The 20,184-nt window shown below is 32.9% G+C and overlaps 1 protein-coding gene across 1 annotated transcript; it reads left to right on the top strand.

Annotated features, from left to right (window-relative positions):
* The first annotated feature begins 16,064 nt into the window (after positions 1 to 16,064).
* LOC120193474 (uncharacterized protein At4g22758-like) lies at positions 16,065 to 16,997 on the top strand. The gene is made up of 2 exons (XM_039195959.1): positions 16,065 to 16,423; positions 16,582 to 16,997. The coding sequence occupies exons 1-2, from the start codon at positions 16,088 to 16,090 to the stop codon at positions 16,978 to 16,980; spliced, it is 735 nt and encodes a 244-aa protein (XP_039051890.1). The 5' UTR covers positions 16,065 to 16,087; the 3' UTR covers positions 16,981 to 16,997.
* The last annotated feature ends 3,187 nt before the right edge of the window (positions 16,998 to 20,184 follow it).

Here is a 20,184-nt window from a genome sequence, read left to right as displayed (position 1 = left end):
ATTCTTGAATTCTATGTGGTGGATAGGATTTTGAGGTTTAAGATGTGATTATTGAGTAGAAATGAGTTTTACTAACATGTAGATGAATTAAGAATATATGAAGGAAGGAAATAAGATGTATTGAGTTGGAAATGAAGAATTTTCGTGCACAAAAATGTGATTTCTGGGCTAGGGGTATCGGTACCCATTCAACAGTACTGATACCCTCTCAAACAAAAAGAATCACATAATGTAATGAGGGTACCGATACCCCAGTTAGGTATCGATACCCCCTTGAACGAAAAATCACAGAATACAATGAGGGTATCGATGCCCTAAGAAGGGTATCTATACCCTCTAAAGGAAAAAAAGTGATTATTGGTTTATTAAGTTCGTTTAAGTTATTAGTATCAAATTACAAGGTGTAAGTATCTAATAATTGCCTTAAAATGTATTATTATGTAGATATATAACGTAATCTTGTTCCAGAACAATCGAAGAATTAGGATCAAATTAAAGCAAGCAAGACTAAGGTAAGTGCATGTTAGTTATTACATGTTGTTTCATGAAAATAAGACTGTGATAAGTCTATTTCCTAGAATAGGATGTATGAACTCCTAATAGGAGCATATGGTTGACATGATGTATGTATGTTAATGGTTATTGCATATGTTATATGATATATATATGAGTACAAGTTAGTATAATAGTGAATGAGTATAAATGATATATGTGGTTATATATGTTACATGATTGTGTTGAATCTATGGGATATTATATATATATGACCATAGAGATATAAGGAATTGAATGAACATGTGATATGTAATCATATATGTTACATGATATATGTGAATATAGGATGACAAAGTATAAACTATATGATATAAATGATTTCATAAGAAAGTGCAATAAACTATAAGAGTATATGAAAGTGTTATATGAGTTATATGTTATTGTATGTGTGATATTGTTGAAAACATTTTGATGTTTCGATATAACAAATTAAGTTAAATGAATTTTAAGATTTTACAAAAGGTTTTCTAAAGTATATTCGATATAATTATTCGAATATCAAAATATTACTCCAAGTCTTTCAAAGTTCATTTTAATCCTTACTAAAGTGTAAAAATATGTTAAACAAATTTACAAAGTATTTCGAGCCTTAATCGAGCCAAAAATCATTTCTTAATTAAAATCAAACCAAAATGGGTAGATTGCCCAGAGGGAACCGATTCCCCCCAAGGGGTACCGATTCCCCCTGTTCAACGGTCGAAATATTTGAATTTTACACTAAGGGAATCGATTCCCTATGAGGGGGTACCGATTCCCCCCACTCTCCAAGCAGTTTTATTAATTGTTTTCACACTTAAACGGCTCCATTGACTCTACTAATCATCCCCAACGTCCAGAATCAATTGAAGGAGTATTTAAACAAGCTTAGAAGCCATTGATCAATAACAAGAAATAACAATCAACAAGAATTGAGAGAGAATCAAAGAGAAAGCATCAAACTCATTGTTTGAGCACTTCAAGCCTATTTTTCATTCAATATTCATTTTTTTCTTTCAATAACACTTATTGTGCTCAATTGTATTATTCTTGAGTGTTCTTTATTTGTTCTAGGATTGTGTATAAGTTTGCAAATTTGTGTATTTCTCTTTGAAAAAGAGTATGCTCAAGAATTTGGGGTATAATTCTTGAGGGAGTTGTAAGGTTACTCTTTGTCCTCAAAAGAAAGAACAAATTAGTGAATTTGTTGGAAAATTATAGTGTGGATAGCTAAGGTAGTGGACGTAGACTTTGGTTGAGAAAGTCGAACCACTCTAAATCATGTGCAAATATTTTCAATTTTCTGCAAAAGCTTCCATCAAAATTTTTATTACCAATTCACCCCCTCTTGGCCAATTCCATCGATCGATTAACTCAACAAATGATAACATAGCCTCACTCATTTGAAGGTTTAACCACCTCTTGAGTCGATTCGGGAAGAGTTAAATCGATAAAGATGGTGTCCACTTCCGATTCATTCTCTATAGAAGAATCCAGACCAATTGACGTGCCTTCACACTTCAACGGAACAAATTATCGTCGTTGGAAGAAGTTTATGATGATATTTATCCAATCATTTGATATGGAAGCTTGGATGATGATCAAGAAATGATATTCTTCTCCTACGAATAAGGCAAAGAAGTGGAGTAATCAAGAACGGAAGAAAGCTCAACAAAATACAAAGGCTATGCACATGTTGTGTTGTGAAATTGATCCTAATGTATATAAATGAGTTTCTTTTTGTTCAAATGCCAAGGAGATGTGGGATAAGATTGAGAAGATCTATAGAGACAATAAAGAAGAAGAACTAATAAAGGTGATGTCTCTATTAGCTCTCACAGAGCCAAAGGTATCTTCTAACTCAAATAGATTAAATTCAAAATCTTTTAATGAGTTACAAGATGCTTACGATGAATTATTTTCGGAGTTTGAGACCATGAAACTCCAAATACAATAAATTGATTTCTAAATTTATAGCTAAAAATGATATTCTTTTGAAAGCTAAAACAGATTTAGAAAATCAAAATAAAATATTGAGAAAGGAGTTAGAGCTTTCAAAAACGAAATCTGAAAACTTTGAAAAAGAAATTTTCAAATTAAACAAACTTCTTCTAGAAACGAAAATGGATTTTGAAAATCAAAATGAAATCTTGACGCAGGATATAGAGCTTTCAAAAATGAAATTTGAAATTATTGAAAAAGAAAATTTCGATTTGAAAGAATGTTTAACAAAAGAAAAAGAGATCATTTTAAATAATTCATCTAGTTCAAAAAGGATAATATGTTCACATTGTCATTATCATGGTCATAAGGAACATACTTGTCATTTAAATAAATGAAAACGATTTAAAATTAGACAAGTATGGGTTCTAAAAGGAACAAGAGGCATTGAAACTAATGTTCAAGGATCCAAAGCAATTTGGATACCAAAATCTACTTAAATGTCTCTTGTAGGTGTGTGGGGGCAATGGTGATGAAGATGATGATATTCAAGATGCTCTAGCCACACATGAAAGAGGAATGGGTAACCTCTAAACTTAATGTTATTATTTTATTTGGTTACTCATTTAGTTTATGCATGCATGAGGGTTTAAAATGTTGAATAATTCTAAATGATTATGTTTTATTTCATGTATGTTGAAAAATATTGTACGATGACATAATAATTTTTGGTAATGTTTTATAAACTCTAGTTCATCATATTAATTTTTGGTCAAAATTGTTTTTAAAATGTAATTGATATCTCTTTAACAATTGATATCGATTTTTCAAGAACTTTGGTTTTGCAAAATTCTGACCTTAAATTTTTCTTAATGTTTATGCATAGATCTTATTTTTTTTAATATTATAAAGTTTTAATGCATAACATTTTCAAAAACTTTATGCATAAAATCTCTATTATCGGCATTGTATAATGTTTTATTTGTGAATGGGTTAAAAACATAATCTCTTGATAAATGAATTTAATAAAAATACAATGTCTTATTTTAAATTAATGATTGCAAAATTGATTGACATTGCATCCATTTTGATTATGTTTATTGGTCATAGAATAGGAAACATTTACATGGTGCATTTAGATTCTATAATATGACTAATTTATGTCTAGTTGCTAAGGATGAGCATGATAGTTGGTTATGGCATAGGAGACTAGGACATGCTAGCATGAGTGTTTTGCAACGGTTAATTCAAGGAGACTTAGTAAGAGGGCTGCCTAAATTGAAATTTGATAATGATAAAATATGTGATGCTTGTGCTAAAGAAAAACAAAAACGAGTTTCTTTTAAATCCATTAATGATGTATCCACTAGTAGAGTATTACAATTGATCCATTTAGATCTTTTTGGGCCATCTAGGATTACTAGCTTGGGTGGAAAACAATATGCATTTGTCTTGGATTTATTGAATTTTGTAATTCTAATGGTATTAGCCATAAATTTTCAGCACCTAGAACCCCTCAACAAAATGAAGTTGTTGAGAGGAAAAATTGAACTTTAGAATGAATGGCTAGAACCTTGCTTTGTGAAAACAATTTGCCAAAATATTTTTGATGAAAGCCACAAATACTGCTTGTTATATTATTAATCGAGTAATGATTAGGCTTATTTTGAAGAAAACTCCATATGAACTTTTTAATACTAAAAAGCCTAACATTAGCTATTTTCATCCTTTTGGATGTAAATGTTTTGTTTTAAACAACGGAAAAGACAATCTTGGCAAATTTGATGCTAAAAGTGATGAAGGAATTTTTCTGGGTTATTCCTTAAATTCTAAAGCTTATCGGGTATTTAATAAAAGAACTTTAGTTGTAGAAGAGTCTATACATGTTATTTTCGATGATAATCCCCTTTCGAGGAAGGATTCTTGTGTGAATGATGATGTATGTATTATATACATAAATGACGTTGACATAACGTTGGAGAACCATCATCAAGTGAAGAAACAAAAGATGGGGAAACTCAAGATCCTCTCGAGAATCCAACCATTGAAGAAAGGAAAATCTCTTACCCAAGGGAATACAACTATGTCAAGGATGGTGAAATAATAGGTGATCCATCCAAAGGGGTAACAACTCGATCTTCTTTTAGAAATATTTGTAATTATTATCTCATGCATAGAGCCTAAGAATATTAAAGAAGCGTTAAATGATGAACATTGGATTATGGCTATGCAAGAAGAGTTAAATCAATTTGAGAGAAGTAAAGTATGGACATTAGTTGAAAGGCCTAGTAATAAATCTATTGTAGGTACTAGATGGGTATTTAGGAATAAGCTTGATGAAAGTGGTAATATAGTGAGAAACAAGGTTAGACTTGTTGCTCAAGGGTATACCCAATAAGAGGGCATAGACTATGATGAAACATACGCTCCCGTAGCTAGGATGGAAGAAATTAGAATGTTATTAGCATTTGCATATTTCAATGAATTTAAATTATATCAAATGGATGTTAAAAGTGTATTTTTAAATGGTTTTATAAAAGAAGAAGTGTATGTGGAACAACCTCCTGGTTTTGAAGATTCAAAATTTCCAAATCATGTTCTTAAATTGACAAAAGCCCTTTATGGTTTAAAACAAGCTCCTAGAGCTTGGTATGAAAGATTGTCAAACTTTTTAATTGAAAAAGGTTTTTCATAAGGGAATGTTGGCACTATATTGTTTTTAAAGCATAAAGGTAAATATTTATTAGTATTTCAAATTTATGTTGATGATATAATATTTGGTTCTACTAATGATGTTCTTTGCCAATAATTTTCTAAGCTAATGCAAAGTGAATTCGAGATGAGCATGATGGGGGAGCTCTCATTTTTCTTGGGACTCCAAATCAAGCAAAGAAAAGATGACATATTCATCAATCAAGCTAAATACGTCAAATATATGCTCAAGAAGTTTGGACTGGAAAATGGGAAACCTCATGACACTCCAATGAGCTCATCTACAAAGCTTTACAAAGATGAATGAGGTAAATGTGTGGATGTTAAATTATATAGGTCAATGATTGACTCTTTGCTTTATTTAACCGCAAGTAGACCGGACATTATGTTTAGTGTTTGCTTATGTGCTAGATTTCAATCATGTCCTAAGGAATCACATTTACTAGCTGTTAAGAGAATCTTTAGATACCTTAAGGACACTCCTAGTTTAGGACTTTGGTATCCTAGAGGCTCTAGCTCTAGCTTGCATGCCTTCTCTGATAAGGATTATGGAGGATGCAAATTATATAGGAAAAGCACCTCTGGTACTTGCCAATTCCTTGGAAATATGATGATTTCTTGGTTTTCAAAGAAACAAAATTGTGTTGCATTATCTACCACTGAAGCGGAATATATTTCAGCAGGTAGTTGTTGTGCACAAGTTTTATGGATGAAACAACAACTTTTTGATTATGGAATTGAAGTAGGTACCATTCCTATCAAGTGTGACAATACTAGTGCTATTTGTCTCACTAAAAATCTCATCCAACACTCTAGAACTAAGCATATTGAAATTAGACATCATTTCATTAGAGACCATGTCGCTAAGGAAGTTGTAGTTCTAGAATTTGTTGATACTTTGCACCAATTAGCGGATATCTTTACAAAACATTTAGACAAAGAAAGATTTTGGACAGTTAGGAGAGAATTAGATTTAACTGACCTATCTTCACTTAGTGTTTAAATTAATTTTAGCACTTTTAAGAAAAATGCTTATAATAATAATAATTTTGATTGCATTCTTTGCTATTAGTTAGGGGGAGTTTATGATTCTTAGTAAAAACTAATTTTATGTTCAAATGTAGTTTAAAGATAAAATTGATTGATTGAACATGATTAATTTTCAATATATGAGTTGACAATACCATTAGAGCAAATTAATTTAGCATTCTAAGTGTTTAAAATCAGATTTTTAGCATTTTGGTGCAGGATGAATCGATACCCCCTTAAAGGGGAACCTATTCCTCCCTTGGAGGGAATCGATACCCCCACGGGTTCTGTTATTTTTAACGCCCAAACTGCATATTCTCTCAAACCCTCTCTTTTTTTCTTTGCCGCCGTTCACTCTCTCCATCTCCCTAAATCTTTACATTGCTTCAAAACATCGATTTCTAGTCGGAATCACTTCGCATTTCATCTCCTAAACCTGCTAAAATCATTAAAATCATGCAAACTTCATCCAATCTCACTCAAATCCGAAAATATTCAAGGTATTTTTCTAAACTTTTATTTTATCAATTTTTGATTTTAGGACTAGTTTTAATTAGTTCTAAGTTGAACATTATATCGGGCATTGATTGTTTAGTGTTTAGAAACTATATTTTACAACAAATTTAATCAAAAACGAACAATTTTTCAAAATTTTCTGTGAATTTCGAAATTAAATTTTTTAATTATATATATATTTATTATTTTCGAGAATTATTGATGTTTTTGATTCAATTATGTTGTCTTTCATGAAAAATATATGGATTAAGACTTTCAAACCTTATTTTTCAATAGTTTTCAAAAACTTTGCCCATTAGGATTGTTTTAGAGAACCTTGAAATATTGAGGACTCATTTGAGTTTTGGGATTGATAGTTGTTGCATACTTGTGTTTTAAAATTGTAGGTTACTATTTCTATTCCGATTATCTTACGTCATGTCTCACAAACATTCTAGACCTTCCTCTAGTCGATCAAACCAACCTCCTAACTCACCTCCAAATCCACCTCATTTCCAACAAATTCCTAATCCTAATCCCGATGATCTAAATATTACCATTCGTAATTCGTGCTTCAATGAACCCGGTCGTAGATAAAATCTTTTATTTAGGTATTCTCAATACTTTGAGTCTTACAAAATCCAGGAAGAACGAATCTCATCTCTTTAAGCCATGTTAGACATAAATTTTGACATCTTCCTACCCTACAAGAGTGGAAAGTTGATAAAATCTTCGAACTTGAACCAATAGTTTATCATCAAGTCGTTCGTATCTTCTACTCTAATGTCGTTTGCGTTCAAAACTGGACTAAAACTGCAACCATAGGAATACAATCCTATCTTCTAGGAAAATTCTTTTACATTGTCCCGTATTACATAGCCAACGTATTAGGATTAGATAATGCATGCTTAGACAATGAAAAAAAAATGGTAGGTTCTCAGTATAAACGAAGGGATAGTGTGAGTGTTTTAGATCTTCATGACAGTTTCCTTCATCTTATGATCTCTTGGTGGTTTTGACCATCCGGAGGCAGATACTCTACTCTTCGAGCCTTGGATATCTTTTGGCTTAATTGCATCCAAAATAATCTCAAAATAAACCTACCTCAGATTATCTTTGCTGAAATTATCGAAACTGTAAACGTTGTTCCTAACAAGAAACTCTATTCATCTCTAGTTTATGGTTGTATTCTGAGTAATCTATTTTCTAAAGTCGAGCTTAGGGTTGGTCTTAATGCCGCTTTTCCACTCAAAAACCAAATCAATTTTTTTTAACTAAATTGGGATGGAAGATCAATGAAGAGACTGGTATATGGGTTTGTACTGGAGAGCAACCTCCGGAAGCAGGCGACGCTGACGATGAGGCGGAGTAGCATGAGGATCAAGCACAACAAGAAGATCAAATGCCTCCATATTTTTATTCTTTTATGGAGACATTCGATTTTTGATATGCATCCATGGACTCACGACTGACTTCCATAGAATCCAATTTATCATCTATGGGAGCTCAACAATTGGAGATTATCCGGGAGATGCGCGCGAACAACGCAACAATGAATGAACGTATTAATTCGTTCGCACATGATATGGCCGCAATGCGAGCTCATTTTCCTCCTCTCGATCCTCCTAAGAATGTTTGATTCTTGTTGTGCTTTACTTCACTTAGATGGAACTTAGAAAGTACTGTTTTAACATTTTGGATGTTTGAATTTGTGGATTGTTTGAATTTGGATGCTTATATGTTTGAATTTATGTTTTGGATTTATGGATGATTTGAACTTATATGTGGATTTGCTTAAATTTTAATTTTGTGCATCATTTTAGATATATGACCAATTTTACCATTTCATTTTCATTTATGAATATTGATTATGAAACTAATGGCTAATATCTCTTTTGATTGTGTTCTTAGCAGCTTAAGCTTTAAATTTCTAAATATCAATTGGCTAATTTTTCAAAACTTTGTTTAAAAACGTTTCAGAGTCTTTTTGATTTAACAAAAAGAGGGAGAAGTGTAATAGTAAGGGGGAGTAATTTCAAAACCGATTTCAAAATTTATTTTCAATTAGAAAATCTTAAAATTACTAAAATGTTTTGTTATATCAAAAAAGGGGAGATTGTTGAAAACATTTTGATGTTTCGATATAACAAATTAAGTTAAATGAATTTTAAGATTTTACAAAAGGTTTTCTAAAGTATATTCGATATAATTATTCGAATATCAAAATATTACTCCAAGTCTTTCAAAATTCATTTTAATCCTTACTAAAGTGTAAAAATATGTTAAACAAATTTACAAAGTATTTCGAGCCTTAATCGAGTCAAAAATCATTTCTTAATTAAAATCAAACCAAAATGGGCAGATTGCCCAGAGGGAAACGATTCCCCCCTGAATGGTTTGGCTCCAAGAAATAACAGAATGCTCGAAGGGAACCGATTCTGCCTCAAGGGGGTACCGATTCCCCTGTTCAACGGTCGAAATATTTGAATTTTACACTAAGGGAATCGATTCCCTATGAGGGGGTACCGATTCCCCCCACGCTCCAAGCAGTTTTATTAATTATTTTCACACTTAAACGGATCCATTAACTCCACTAATCATCCCCAACATTCAGAATCAATTGAAGGAGTATTTATACAAGCTTAGAAGTCATTGATCAAAAACAAGAAACAACAATCAACAAGAATTGAGAGAGAATCAAAGAGAAAGCATCAAACTCATTGTTTGAGCACTTCAAGCCTATTTTTCATTTAATATTCATTTTTTCTTTCAAGAACACTTATTGTGATCAATTGTATTATTCTTGAGTGTTCTTTCTTTGTTCTATAATTGTGCAAACAATCTACCTTGTGAGGTTTTCCTTGTAAGTTTGCAAATTTGTGTATTTCTCTTTATTTCTCTTTGAAAAAGAGTGTGCTCAAGAATTTGAGGTATAATTCTTGAGGGATTTGTATGGTTACTCTTTATCCTCAAAAGAAAGAACAAATTAGTGAATTTGTTGGAAAATCCTTAGTGTGGATAGCTAAGGTAGTGGGCGTAGACTTTGGTTGAGAAAGTCGAATCACTCTAAATCGCTGTGCAAATATTTTCAATTTTCTACAAAAGCTTCCACCAAAATTTTTATTGCCAATTCACCCCCTCTTGGCCAATTCCATCGATCGATTAACTCAACAGATATGTTTTGTATGAATAGTATGATTATATGATATATGTTATATGATATGAGATTGATGGTTATATATACATGTAGTATGTGACAGAGGAAAAGAAATATGTGATCATAAGAGCAATGGTATAAATTATAATGATATTGCCCATGATAGGTGACATGAGAGCTATAAGTATAGTTGGCATGCCAAGAGTCGAGGGTTATCTGTCTTTCGAGACATATGGATATATTACCTATGTCTTTAGAGACATATGGACAAATTACCTATGTCTTTCGAGATATATGGACAGGATTACCTATGTTCTTAAGAACATATGGACAGGTCCTTCGGGACACAAATTTCATATGCCACTTAGTGGATTTTTATACGAGCTGTGGTGACAGTATATGTGTCCACAACCTCATAGTACTCATATACCTTGAGTTCTCAGTAATATACATGGGCTTATAAAAGATATGAAAAGAGTTTGTATGATGGTATGTTGTCATATTACCATTGCTTGTATTGAATCATGTATGCATATAAACTAATAAAGAGGTAATGATAAATATATATTATGAATATAAATATGTTATAAAGGTAAATAATATGTGATCAATAGATAAGGAGATTAATAATGATCTATGCATATGTATTTATTTCTTGATACGTAATTTGAGATGATTTTATCTTATGTGATGAAATGAAATAAGTTTGGATAACAGGATAGAATATAATATGCATATATTATTACATGTTATAAGTATATTATATATTTTATAATACCTCACTAAGTCTATGACTTAGCGTGTAGGCGTTTTTACACGTAGGTTTCGAAGAGCAAGAGGATCAAGAATAGAATTTGTTGAGCATATTTTCACTCAAAGATCATATTAGAAGTAAATTCATAGTATGTATTTTGTATGTATTTTGGTTGAGTTAAAAGTTTTGGCATGTACGAAAGTGTAATTTAAGCATGCTCTGATCAATTTTGTAACGTGTTGAACTCAATTATGTAAATATGGCTTTTGTGTTAATAGAAATTTAAATTTTCTATGTTTTTTTATAGATGTACGAGCTTTGACAAGTTAATGTGACACATCGGACTCGTATCCGGGTTGGGTATGGGTTGAGGGTGTTACAGAAGTACCTAACGGTGCAGCTGCAGTTGATTTTGGGTTGGAGATTGTAACACCCTTATTGGAATTGTATGTATTGACGTTGCTAATCTCTCAATCCCTCTTTTTCATAGGAGGTTTCTTACTTGCCTCCCCTTCCTCAATCTTGCCTTGCTTTATGGTCGTTTCTAAATCTCCCCGACCATAACCAAGTTCGAAAAATTACAGTATGTGATTGCAACCAGGTGCCCGAAGTAAGGAGACTTCAGTGTTTGCATGAAGAGCTTCCAGGTTTCCTTCTCATCCAAAGGTGGATGAACCTGCACAGCTAAATCCCTTCATTTCTGTGCATATTGCCTGAAACTTTCATTATGCTTCTTCTCTATACTTTGTAGCATAACTCGATATGTCCTCATGTCATTGACATGTTTGTATTATTCCAAAAATGACTGGCTAAATCATTCCAAGTCTTAATATGGGATCGACTTAGGTGATTGTACCACCGGATGACTGAGCCCGACAGACTCTCATGGAAACAATGGATTAGGAGTTAGTCGTTTCCTACATATCCTGTCATCTTTCAGCAGAATATGGTGATGTACGCAGATGGGCAACTGTTCTCATCGAACTTCTCGAATTTCGGAGGAAGAACCAAGTTTGGGACTAGACTAAGTTCCGCGGCATCGACTCTATAGTAGTCATTGTCTTCTTTAACCACATTCATTTAGTCCTCTAATTGTTTGATTTTATTCTCCATCTTCTTTACCTTGTCATTCTCTTCGTCTAAATCTGCTATATGGTAATAACCTGGATTATTCTCAGGGTTAGATATAGTATTATATATCTTTGCAGTAGATGGGGTTTTCACCTTTATAGCGGATGAGTCCCCTTGAAGTTTAGGTAAGATTCTAGGTGAGATAACCACCTGTAGGGTAGGTGCCATAGCTACCCCTTCCGATGAACCTGCCCCAGGCACACTTTGATGTAAGCCAGATAACTTTGCAACAATATGATCGACCAAGGACTCTTGGCTCTTAGTGATCTTATCCAAAGTACTTTGATTGTTCTGGCTTATATTTTCTTCTAACTCTCTTTGCAGCCTCAGTATGTTCTCTTCGAGTTGAGCAATTTTAGCCTCCATCTTCTTCTTTTTAAGTAGGTGTTATGTGGATGAGGTGTGTCCAATGCTTGAGGTGGTATATCCAGTATTTATTCCCTTTTTTGAATGAGACATTCTTCTGTTAGTTAATTCGAATGTAAATAAATGAAAATAACAAACTGAAAAACATGTCTAAATGCATGATGCATGAAATGTTCGAGACATTGATCCAAAATATGTCTGTTATTATATATAATCCTTATTAGGGACAAAAGTGTTATTTTTTAAGAGACAAAAAACATTTTAAAGGTATATTCTTCTAGACCCTGAACAGTTTCTGGCAGGTTGATTCGTCTTCCGTATTCTTCTGTCACTGGTTGAATTCCCTATCGAACCATTCAGGCCTCTCTGAGCTACTTTTTGTACTTGTCCCAAGAAGTCTCGAATGGTTGCATCTGGTTTTTACTTTCGGCTGAGTCTGTTCCCTGACGGAAACACCATTGGAGCCCTCCATCGATAGGAACTATCCGAAGTTTATCTGCTTATTTCTTGAATTCGTCAACAATGGCCTCCAGTTTCGGCTATCGCTTTGTCATCTTGTTCTTGTTATCTTTGAAGGGACTCTCCAGGTCAATAACATTTTTCTCGTCTTGCCCCTATAACCTTTGCCAGCTCAAAAAGTTTACTTTTGGTGTGCTCAGTGTAAATCCAAGTCCATTCTGAGTATTCTCTGACCATAGCCGGAGTTTTGCGTTTTTTACCTCTTGTATTACAACTCATTTGTCCATTAATGCAAACTATTTACATTTAACGAACGTGTTTTTGTGGATCAACACCTCTTTTTGAATGATGTGAATGATGAAAATAAAATGAAAGAGAAAAATATGAAAAGAGTTAATGAGGTAAATTAAAGCAATAATGAAAATTAAAAGTCCTATCCCATATGATATCTACCACACATGCTTATTGTTCCTACCCGGACATGATCTCTATCCCACATGTTAATTTTGAACCAGTCATAACTGTATAAATTTATAGTTTACATGCTTTGAACAAAAAATAAAGCATGAAATAATCTTAAAGTAGCCTAGGGTTTGAAATGAGGTTTTGAGGTGGGCTCTAATTCCCAGTAGTCTCCCGATTTAGGTTCTAAAGAAGGTACCCGAGTTCTCCTTACCCGTGCCCATTTGGGCTTGCCAGACCCTTAGTCATTAGCCCATTACAAGCTCATTTAGACTAAGTTAAACTCGATATGATACATTCCCTTATGCCCGCAATGTGAATAAATTCACACAAAGACATAATGTATATGAATCCCGAAGGTTACTTGCTAGACCCGCACGGAGAATAAATTTTCACAAAGGCGTCACTTTCACCCCCACTTAAAAAGGGTTCAGAGCTCGGGTATAGAGCCAGAGATGAAAACTTTTTCAAAAATCTAAAATCATTGAAAAAACGTCAGTACAACTATTTACTTGAAAAATAATCAAATGTAAATAATAAGAATCGAATAAATAAATTAAAATTTAAACTCGTTCTTTTTGCTTAAAAATATAATCGGAAATTAATTATGACCTGACTCACTTACCTTGTCCCCAGCAGAGTCGCCAAGCTGTCGCGGCCGTCTTTCGGTTGGGCCTGAAATTGGGCTTCGACTTGAAATAATGGGTTAGAGCCGCCACCGATCATTTTAAAAATATTTAGCCAGATCGGACACCATCTTACCTGATATGCGTTTTATTGGAAAATGTGTCGGGCTCGGGAGTCGGTTACAGTCAAGGAATGATTAGCACCCTTGTACTGCCCTCTCGGTACCAATTAATTTGTCGGTTGTCTGAATTGCAAAAAAATAAAAATAAAAATTTAAATTTAAAAACCCGATTCAAATTGCTTACCTTTAATCAATTGGAAGTATTCCTAAAAAGTCAAAAGTGTTAGATAATAAATAATAAATAAACATTAAATAAATCAAAAGGAAAAAATGAAATAAATAAAAATGTTTAAATTTTAAAAGTAATAAAATAGAGGAGTGTAAAGAATATATATATATATAAACAATGTTTAAAAAGAATAATAAAGAAAATGGGAAAAATATTAAAATTACGAGTAAATAAAAAATAAATAAAAGTTTAAAGGATCAAATTGAAATAAATCAAAATTTATGGATCAAATTGAAGCTAAAAATCAGCTGCAAGAAAAAAATAAAAGGTTAGGATGACTTAATTGCATAAATATAAAAGTATGAATAAGGATTAAATCGAATAAATTGAAAATTTAGAGACAAAATTAAAATAGGGGACCAAAATGAATTACACTTCAAAGTCCAGGACTGCAGAAATAATTTAACTATTGTCTAATTACACACAGGTTCATCCTTTATAAATACCCCCAAAACAAAAAAAAATATCATTTTAAACCAAAAACCCAAAAAAAAATAAAATTCTCTCCCCTAAAAACCGACCGGCCGAAGACTGGTCACCTTCCCCGGCCAAGATTTATCGTCCGCCATCGCGAGCGGTGGCCGGGCAAACCCAAAACACCTCGAAACACTCGTCTCACCCTCAAGATCGCAAATCCGAACACCAAAATATAAAAACCAAACCCCCTCGACGTAGATCTAATAATTTTTTTACCTTTTCCGACGAGCCTTTCGACTTTCGGTGGCTCTTCGGTTTTGATGCTTGGCTCCTCTCGGTTCCTTCGACGCTTTGACGATCTGGGTCCCTCAGCCTTGAATGTTGGTCTATTGGTTTTTTAGTTATTTGGTGATATTTTGTTTTTTCTCTTGCGAATCTCGATTGGTTTCTTGATGCGTTTGCTCTGTTTTGTTGATCGATGTTGGTTGGTGTTTTTGTTTGTTTTCTCGTATTTACCGTGGTTCAATTTGTGTCCCCCCGATGTGTTCCCTCGATGGTATTTATATAGCCCCTTGACGGGGCTGTTTTCCGATGGCAACGGGGTCGTTCCCGGTTATTTCAGGCTGTGTACATTGCTGGCTAAATCCTGGGATGGTCAGTCTCGGGATCTTCTTGGATGGCTCGATCTTGCTGACTGTGCGGCGCCTTGAAAAATTGTTGAAACCTTAATCCATGATTGGGCTGGGTCAGGCCCAAACCCTGTTGGGCAGTCCACACCCTTGCTTGACCTGGACCGAATTAAAACAAAAAATAATTAACAAAATAAAAAAACGTATAATGAAAAATAAATAATAATAATAATATATTATATATAAAAACTATTTCCAAAAACTATAAAATATATATTTTTAAAAATATTTTAAAAATATATATTATATATATATATTTTTAAAAATGTTTGCAAAACTATATATTATGTAGTTTTCAAAAATGTTTCAAAAATTATATTATATATATATATATATCTTCAAAATGTTTTAAAACTATATAATATATATATTTTCAATATATATATATATATATATATATTATATGTTTTTCAAACTGTTTTCTAAACGAGCATCGGACGAAAATGAGTGTCTACAATATGATAGTTCAAAAAATTGATATAATTATATATTTGGTCATTAATATTTATGCATTCTATTAATTGGATCATAATTTTAATTTGAATTTAATAAATTTAATCACTCAAACAAATAATGATACATGGCATCACATGTCACCATCTAATTGGATAGAAAATAAGTTATAGAAGAGTATGATAAAGAAGAAATATTGAGAATCAAATATATATAATTATATCAAATTTTAATTACCACGTCACCTCTTTCGTTAATGGTAAAGGATTAATGACTTGATTAAAATATTTAAATAATTAAATAATATGATTGATTAAATTGAAGTAGTTAGGTAATCACGGTGTAGTTCACCCAAACAAAAAAGCCCTCTAACTCCCGAGCAAACTGCCAACAACAACCCTCTCTGTTCCATCCCCCATCCCCTGCTTCTAAACCCTTTTGATTCTCAATACACAGAGTCATAAAAACCCAACAACACAAATTCCGAGGAAACTCATCTTCCCCCTTCCATTTTATGTCCGAAAAGAGTCTCAGACGACGGCTTCCCAGATGCCGGCGACCGCAACTTCCACACCCATCGTCCACCCCACGGCTACGGACGCCTCCTCCACATCGCCGATCGTTGAAAAGGTCGTCCAAGTACGGTAGGATCCTGAAGCGATGTTCATCGGAGCCGTGTCTTTGGAGCAGTGCCACTCAAGATCAACAAACCAGGAGCGGTTTCTTGGGGTCTGAAACTGAAGTGGGAACTTTATTTAGGCCTCAAACTTGTGCGGACGTCTTCGCTTCGTCTCCTCCTTTGTCGGGTCTTTGCTCCCCTTCTTCTTCTTATCCGAAGCTGTGTTTCGAGGTATGTGATGCCACTATTTTCATTTGGTCAAACTTGTTCCACTATCTTGGTGCGTAATCAATTGGGAATTGGGATTCAAGAAACCAACCAACTAATTTAGGTAATACACTACTTGTGTTAGAAACTGAAGTCTTTAATTGTTTTTTTTCCCCGTGAAGTTTGGGGTGCATGGTTACAACAAAGATGCTAAGGTTGTAATCAATGTATCAGTTGAAGGAAGCCCAGGGCCGGTCCGGACCACGGTCAAATTGGGGTCCAGTGTCGATGACACTATAAAGCTTGTCGACGTAAACAAGTATGTCGAAGAAGGGAGAACCCTAACCTTGACCTCTAAGTTCTTCTTACTTGATAAATCAATGTCCATCGGGGATGCTGGTAGCAGAAGCTTTTATCTTAGAAAGAATAGCAGTGGCAATAGTGCATCTTTTGTTTCGGAAATCGATCCGGCAAGACCCGACTCTCCTGCATTTTTGGTTCCGGGTATCATTGCTGGAAAGCTCAGCAAAATCGTGAGAAGAACGCAACGGGTATGGAAAGTCTTGGTTTGCTTGAAATGATGAGGATATTAGAGTAAGACGACTGCCCTAACAACAACCAGTGATAATATGTACTACTACCTTATTTTCATTTTTTATTTATTGGTTTCTCCCATTTTTTTAATAATTGGGATTGGCCCCCTATTATTTACCCATTATTTGTATCATCGTATATTGTAAACGCATGCGATCTTGTTGTTTTCATCACATATATATTAAACAACTAGCGTCTCAATCAAAGTTATTGTTTGTTTTGAGATGGGATGATTCTCCATCAAATTGTGGTTGCAGGAACCGAGTCTATTGGTTTCTCCCATTTTTTAATAATTGGGATTGGCCCCTATTATTTACCCATATTTGTATCATCGTATATTGTAAAACGCATGCGATCTTGTGTTTCATCACATATATATTAAACAACTAGCGTCTCAATCAAAGTTATTGTTTGTTTTGAGATGGGATGATTCTCCATCAAATTGTGGTTGCAGGAACCGAGTCGAAGAAAGAAACATAAAAAGATAGGTACAGTTGTCTGAAAAACCATGGAAATGAGTCCTCGAATAATGTTTTAAAATTTGGGTTTTGTCACAATCCATTGAACCAGAATAGATTATAAACCAGGTTGGTATAAAACTATAAATATTCTATGTCTTTTCAATTAAAATGTTACACGTACAAGCAAGCTCGTTTTCAAAACAACCAAAAACATTCAGTCATATTCGTTGGGAAAAGCACCAAATTTTGGTCGGTTCCATGAGAGTTGGGTAAAACTTTTAAGGGCTAATAACATTTTTAACCCTCAAGTTTTAGATAATTATTTTAAATCTTGTTTTTTTCTATCTTTTATGACCTTCGATTTTTTTAATTTCTTCTAAAATTAAATCAACTATAAAAAAAATCGTTTAGGGATGACAATAGGACGTAAAACATGTCAATTTTTCTATCGCCTCAACCTCGACCCAAATAATTGTGATGTTTCACCCATTCCAAACTTTTTCAAAATTTCAGCTTCAAGTTCATCCATGATCCTATCCGACCTAAGTAAAATGGTAAACTGAAAAAAGAGTTTTTTTTTTTTCTTTTTTTAAGAATCAAATGGTCTTCACTCTTCAATCATATTCAATCACATTAGAACATAAATTTGAATATCTTCTAAAATATAGCTTAACCAATAAATTAATTAAATATGAATTTATTTATTTTATATATAATTAATTAATAAGAATAATTTATTTTATTAAATAATAAAAAATACACAAAAACTACAATCTCCTAATATATCTATAAACTAAAATAAAACAATCACATTAATTACTTATTTTCTAATATTATCAAAAATCATAAACTAACTACTAAAGTGAAAAATATGATTATACAAGTAAAGAGTTAAAAAACATTAATCAAACAATTTGAGAAAAATAAAAGATACAAGCAAACACCACATGATGAATGATGACACTAATATAAAAGTGAATACAACGATGAAGGTTTGTCAATAACTAACTTTACCACAACTCAAACGTGATCTATCTAAGATGGTTGAGAGCACTTATCAATATGAAAGAACCAGCTCGAAGGTTTAAATATCATCCTTCTAAATTAATTAATTAAAAAATAAGAAAGAAACTTTAATTGATCGTAGAGTATTTTTTAAATATAATATTTAAAACAATTATAACTTCTAAATAAAAAATTATTATACACTTAAATGTACTTTAATAAATTAAGACAATAACAAAGATCAATCCATAATTTGTGCTTTTAAGAAGATGGTTCAAATTTCATTATTTCATACAAAATACTATAAAGTTAGACCCATTTTACAGTTTGAGATTAGGGTTAAGTGAGGGGACCATGTGCATGTATTTTCTATTAAAAGAAGAGAGAAAGCTAGGCCCATTTCTATGTCGTAACTAATACATACATTATTAGATACAATGTTGTTGCTCAACATGCCATGCTGATGTTTACAAACAAACAATAAGAATCCAACAAGTTATTATTTCCCATTCACCCGTAACTGTCATAAAAAATGAGGTTGCTGCAAACAAGTTTCAGAAACTGTCCACACTCCATTCATTTCATCTGCCTCCCAATCTAGTAATTTCTGACCAATTCACTTGCCTTTGTGTAACACCCCCAACCCGTACCCGACCCGGATACGAGTCTGAGGTATCATATTGACTTTTCAAACTTTGACTCTTGACAAAAAAAAAAGAAATTTAAAACTTTCATTAAAATAACATTGTTACTTTACATAAGTTAACCAAAACAAGACAAATTTGATCAGAGCATTTGTAACTAACACTTTTCTTACATGCCAACACACTATACACAATCAAAATACATACTTTCTTAGTTACTTCGGATATGATATTCTAGCAATGATGTCGTTCTTGTCACCCCTATTTCTATTCTTCTGAATTCTTGGTACCTACGTGTAAATTACTTACATGCTAAGTCACATACTTAGTGAGGCCTAAAATAAACATACAACAATAATATCATGAATGAACAATTATGTGTCATAAGAGTTTTCTTTTAATTTATCTTTGAATGCCCATGTACATTATTGAGAACAGAAGGTACGTGAGTACACTGAGGTTGTGCACAATACTGTCACCACAGCTCGAATAAAATCCCACTAGGGGCACTGAATATTTGTCCCGAATGACCACTATGTCCCGAAGGACCACTGATAATCCCTCGACTCTTGGCATGCCAATTATACCTACAACTCTCATATTAAATAACATGGGCTTAATTACCAATACATTTCTCATTTCATATCTCTTTCATCATTGTCCATGTAAACATATAAGTCACTTCATATAATCATTTCCATTATTTCACATACCTGGAAGGATTCTCTGATAATGGAATTCATTCATATACTATCATGTTAAATCATGAATGAATTATGCATGGAATCACTATAACATTAACACATATATATGTATGCATGTGCATGAATATGGAATCATAAATTCAATTATAAGAGATAGACTTATCGCAAGTCTTATCTCAATACAATTCTATCTAGGATATGCACTCACCTTAGCCTTGCTTGATTTGACTCGATCATAATCTTTCGATTGTTCCGGAACAAGCTTATGTTCACTATCTACATAATTATACATTTATAGATATTAGTAATCCAATTGTATACTCTAATCTTCCAATTCTTATGCTAAAGGAAAGGTAATTTCCATTCTCATTTATAAT

The sequence above is a fragment of the Hibiscus syriacus genome, unplaced genomic scaffold (genome assembly GCF_006381635.1).
Source record: "Hibiscus syriacus cultivar Baekdansim isolate YM2019G1 unplaced genomic scaffold, ASM638163v2 tig00116996_pilon, whole genome shotgun sequence".
NCBI lineage: Eukaryota > Viridiplantae > Streptophyta > Magnoliopsida > Malvales > Malvaceae > Hibiscus > Hibiscus syriacus.
The sequence above is the reverse complement of the archived record's forward strand: the minus strand, read 5'-3'. Positions and strand labels throughout refer to the sequence as shown.

Coding starts and splice junctions, on each gene's coding strand:
- LOC120193474 (XM_039195959.1), top strand. CDS start 16,088: ATGTCCGAAAAGAGTCTCAGACGACGGCTTCCCAGATGCCGGCGACCG. Junction 16,424..16,581: donor ATCCGAAGCTGTGTTTCGAG/GTATGTGATGCC, acceptor TTCCCCGTGAAG/TTTGGGGTGCATGGTTACAA.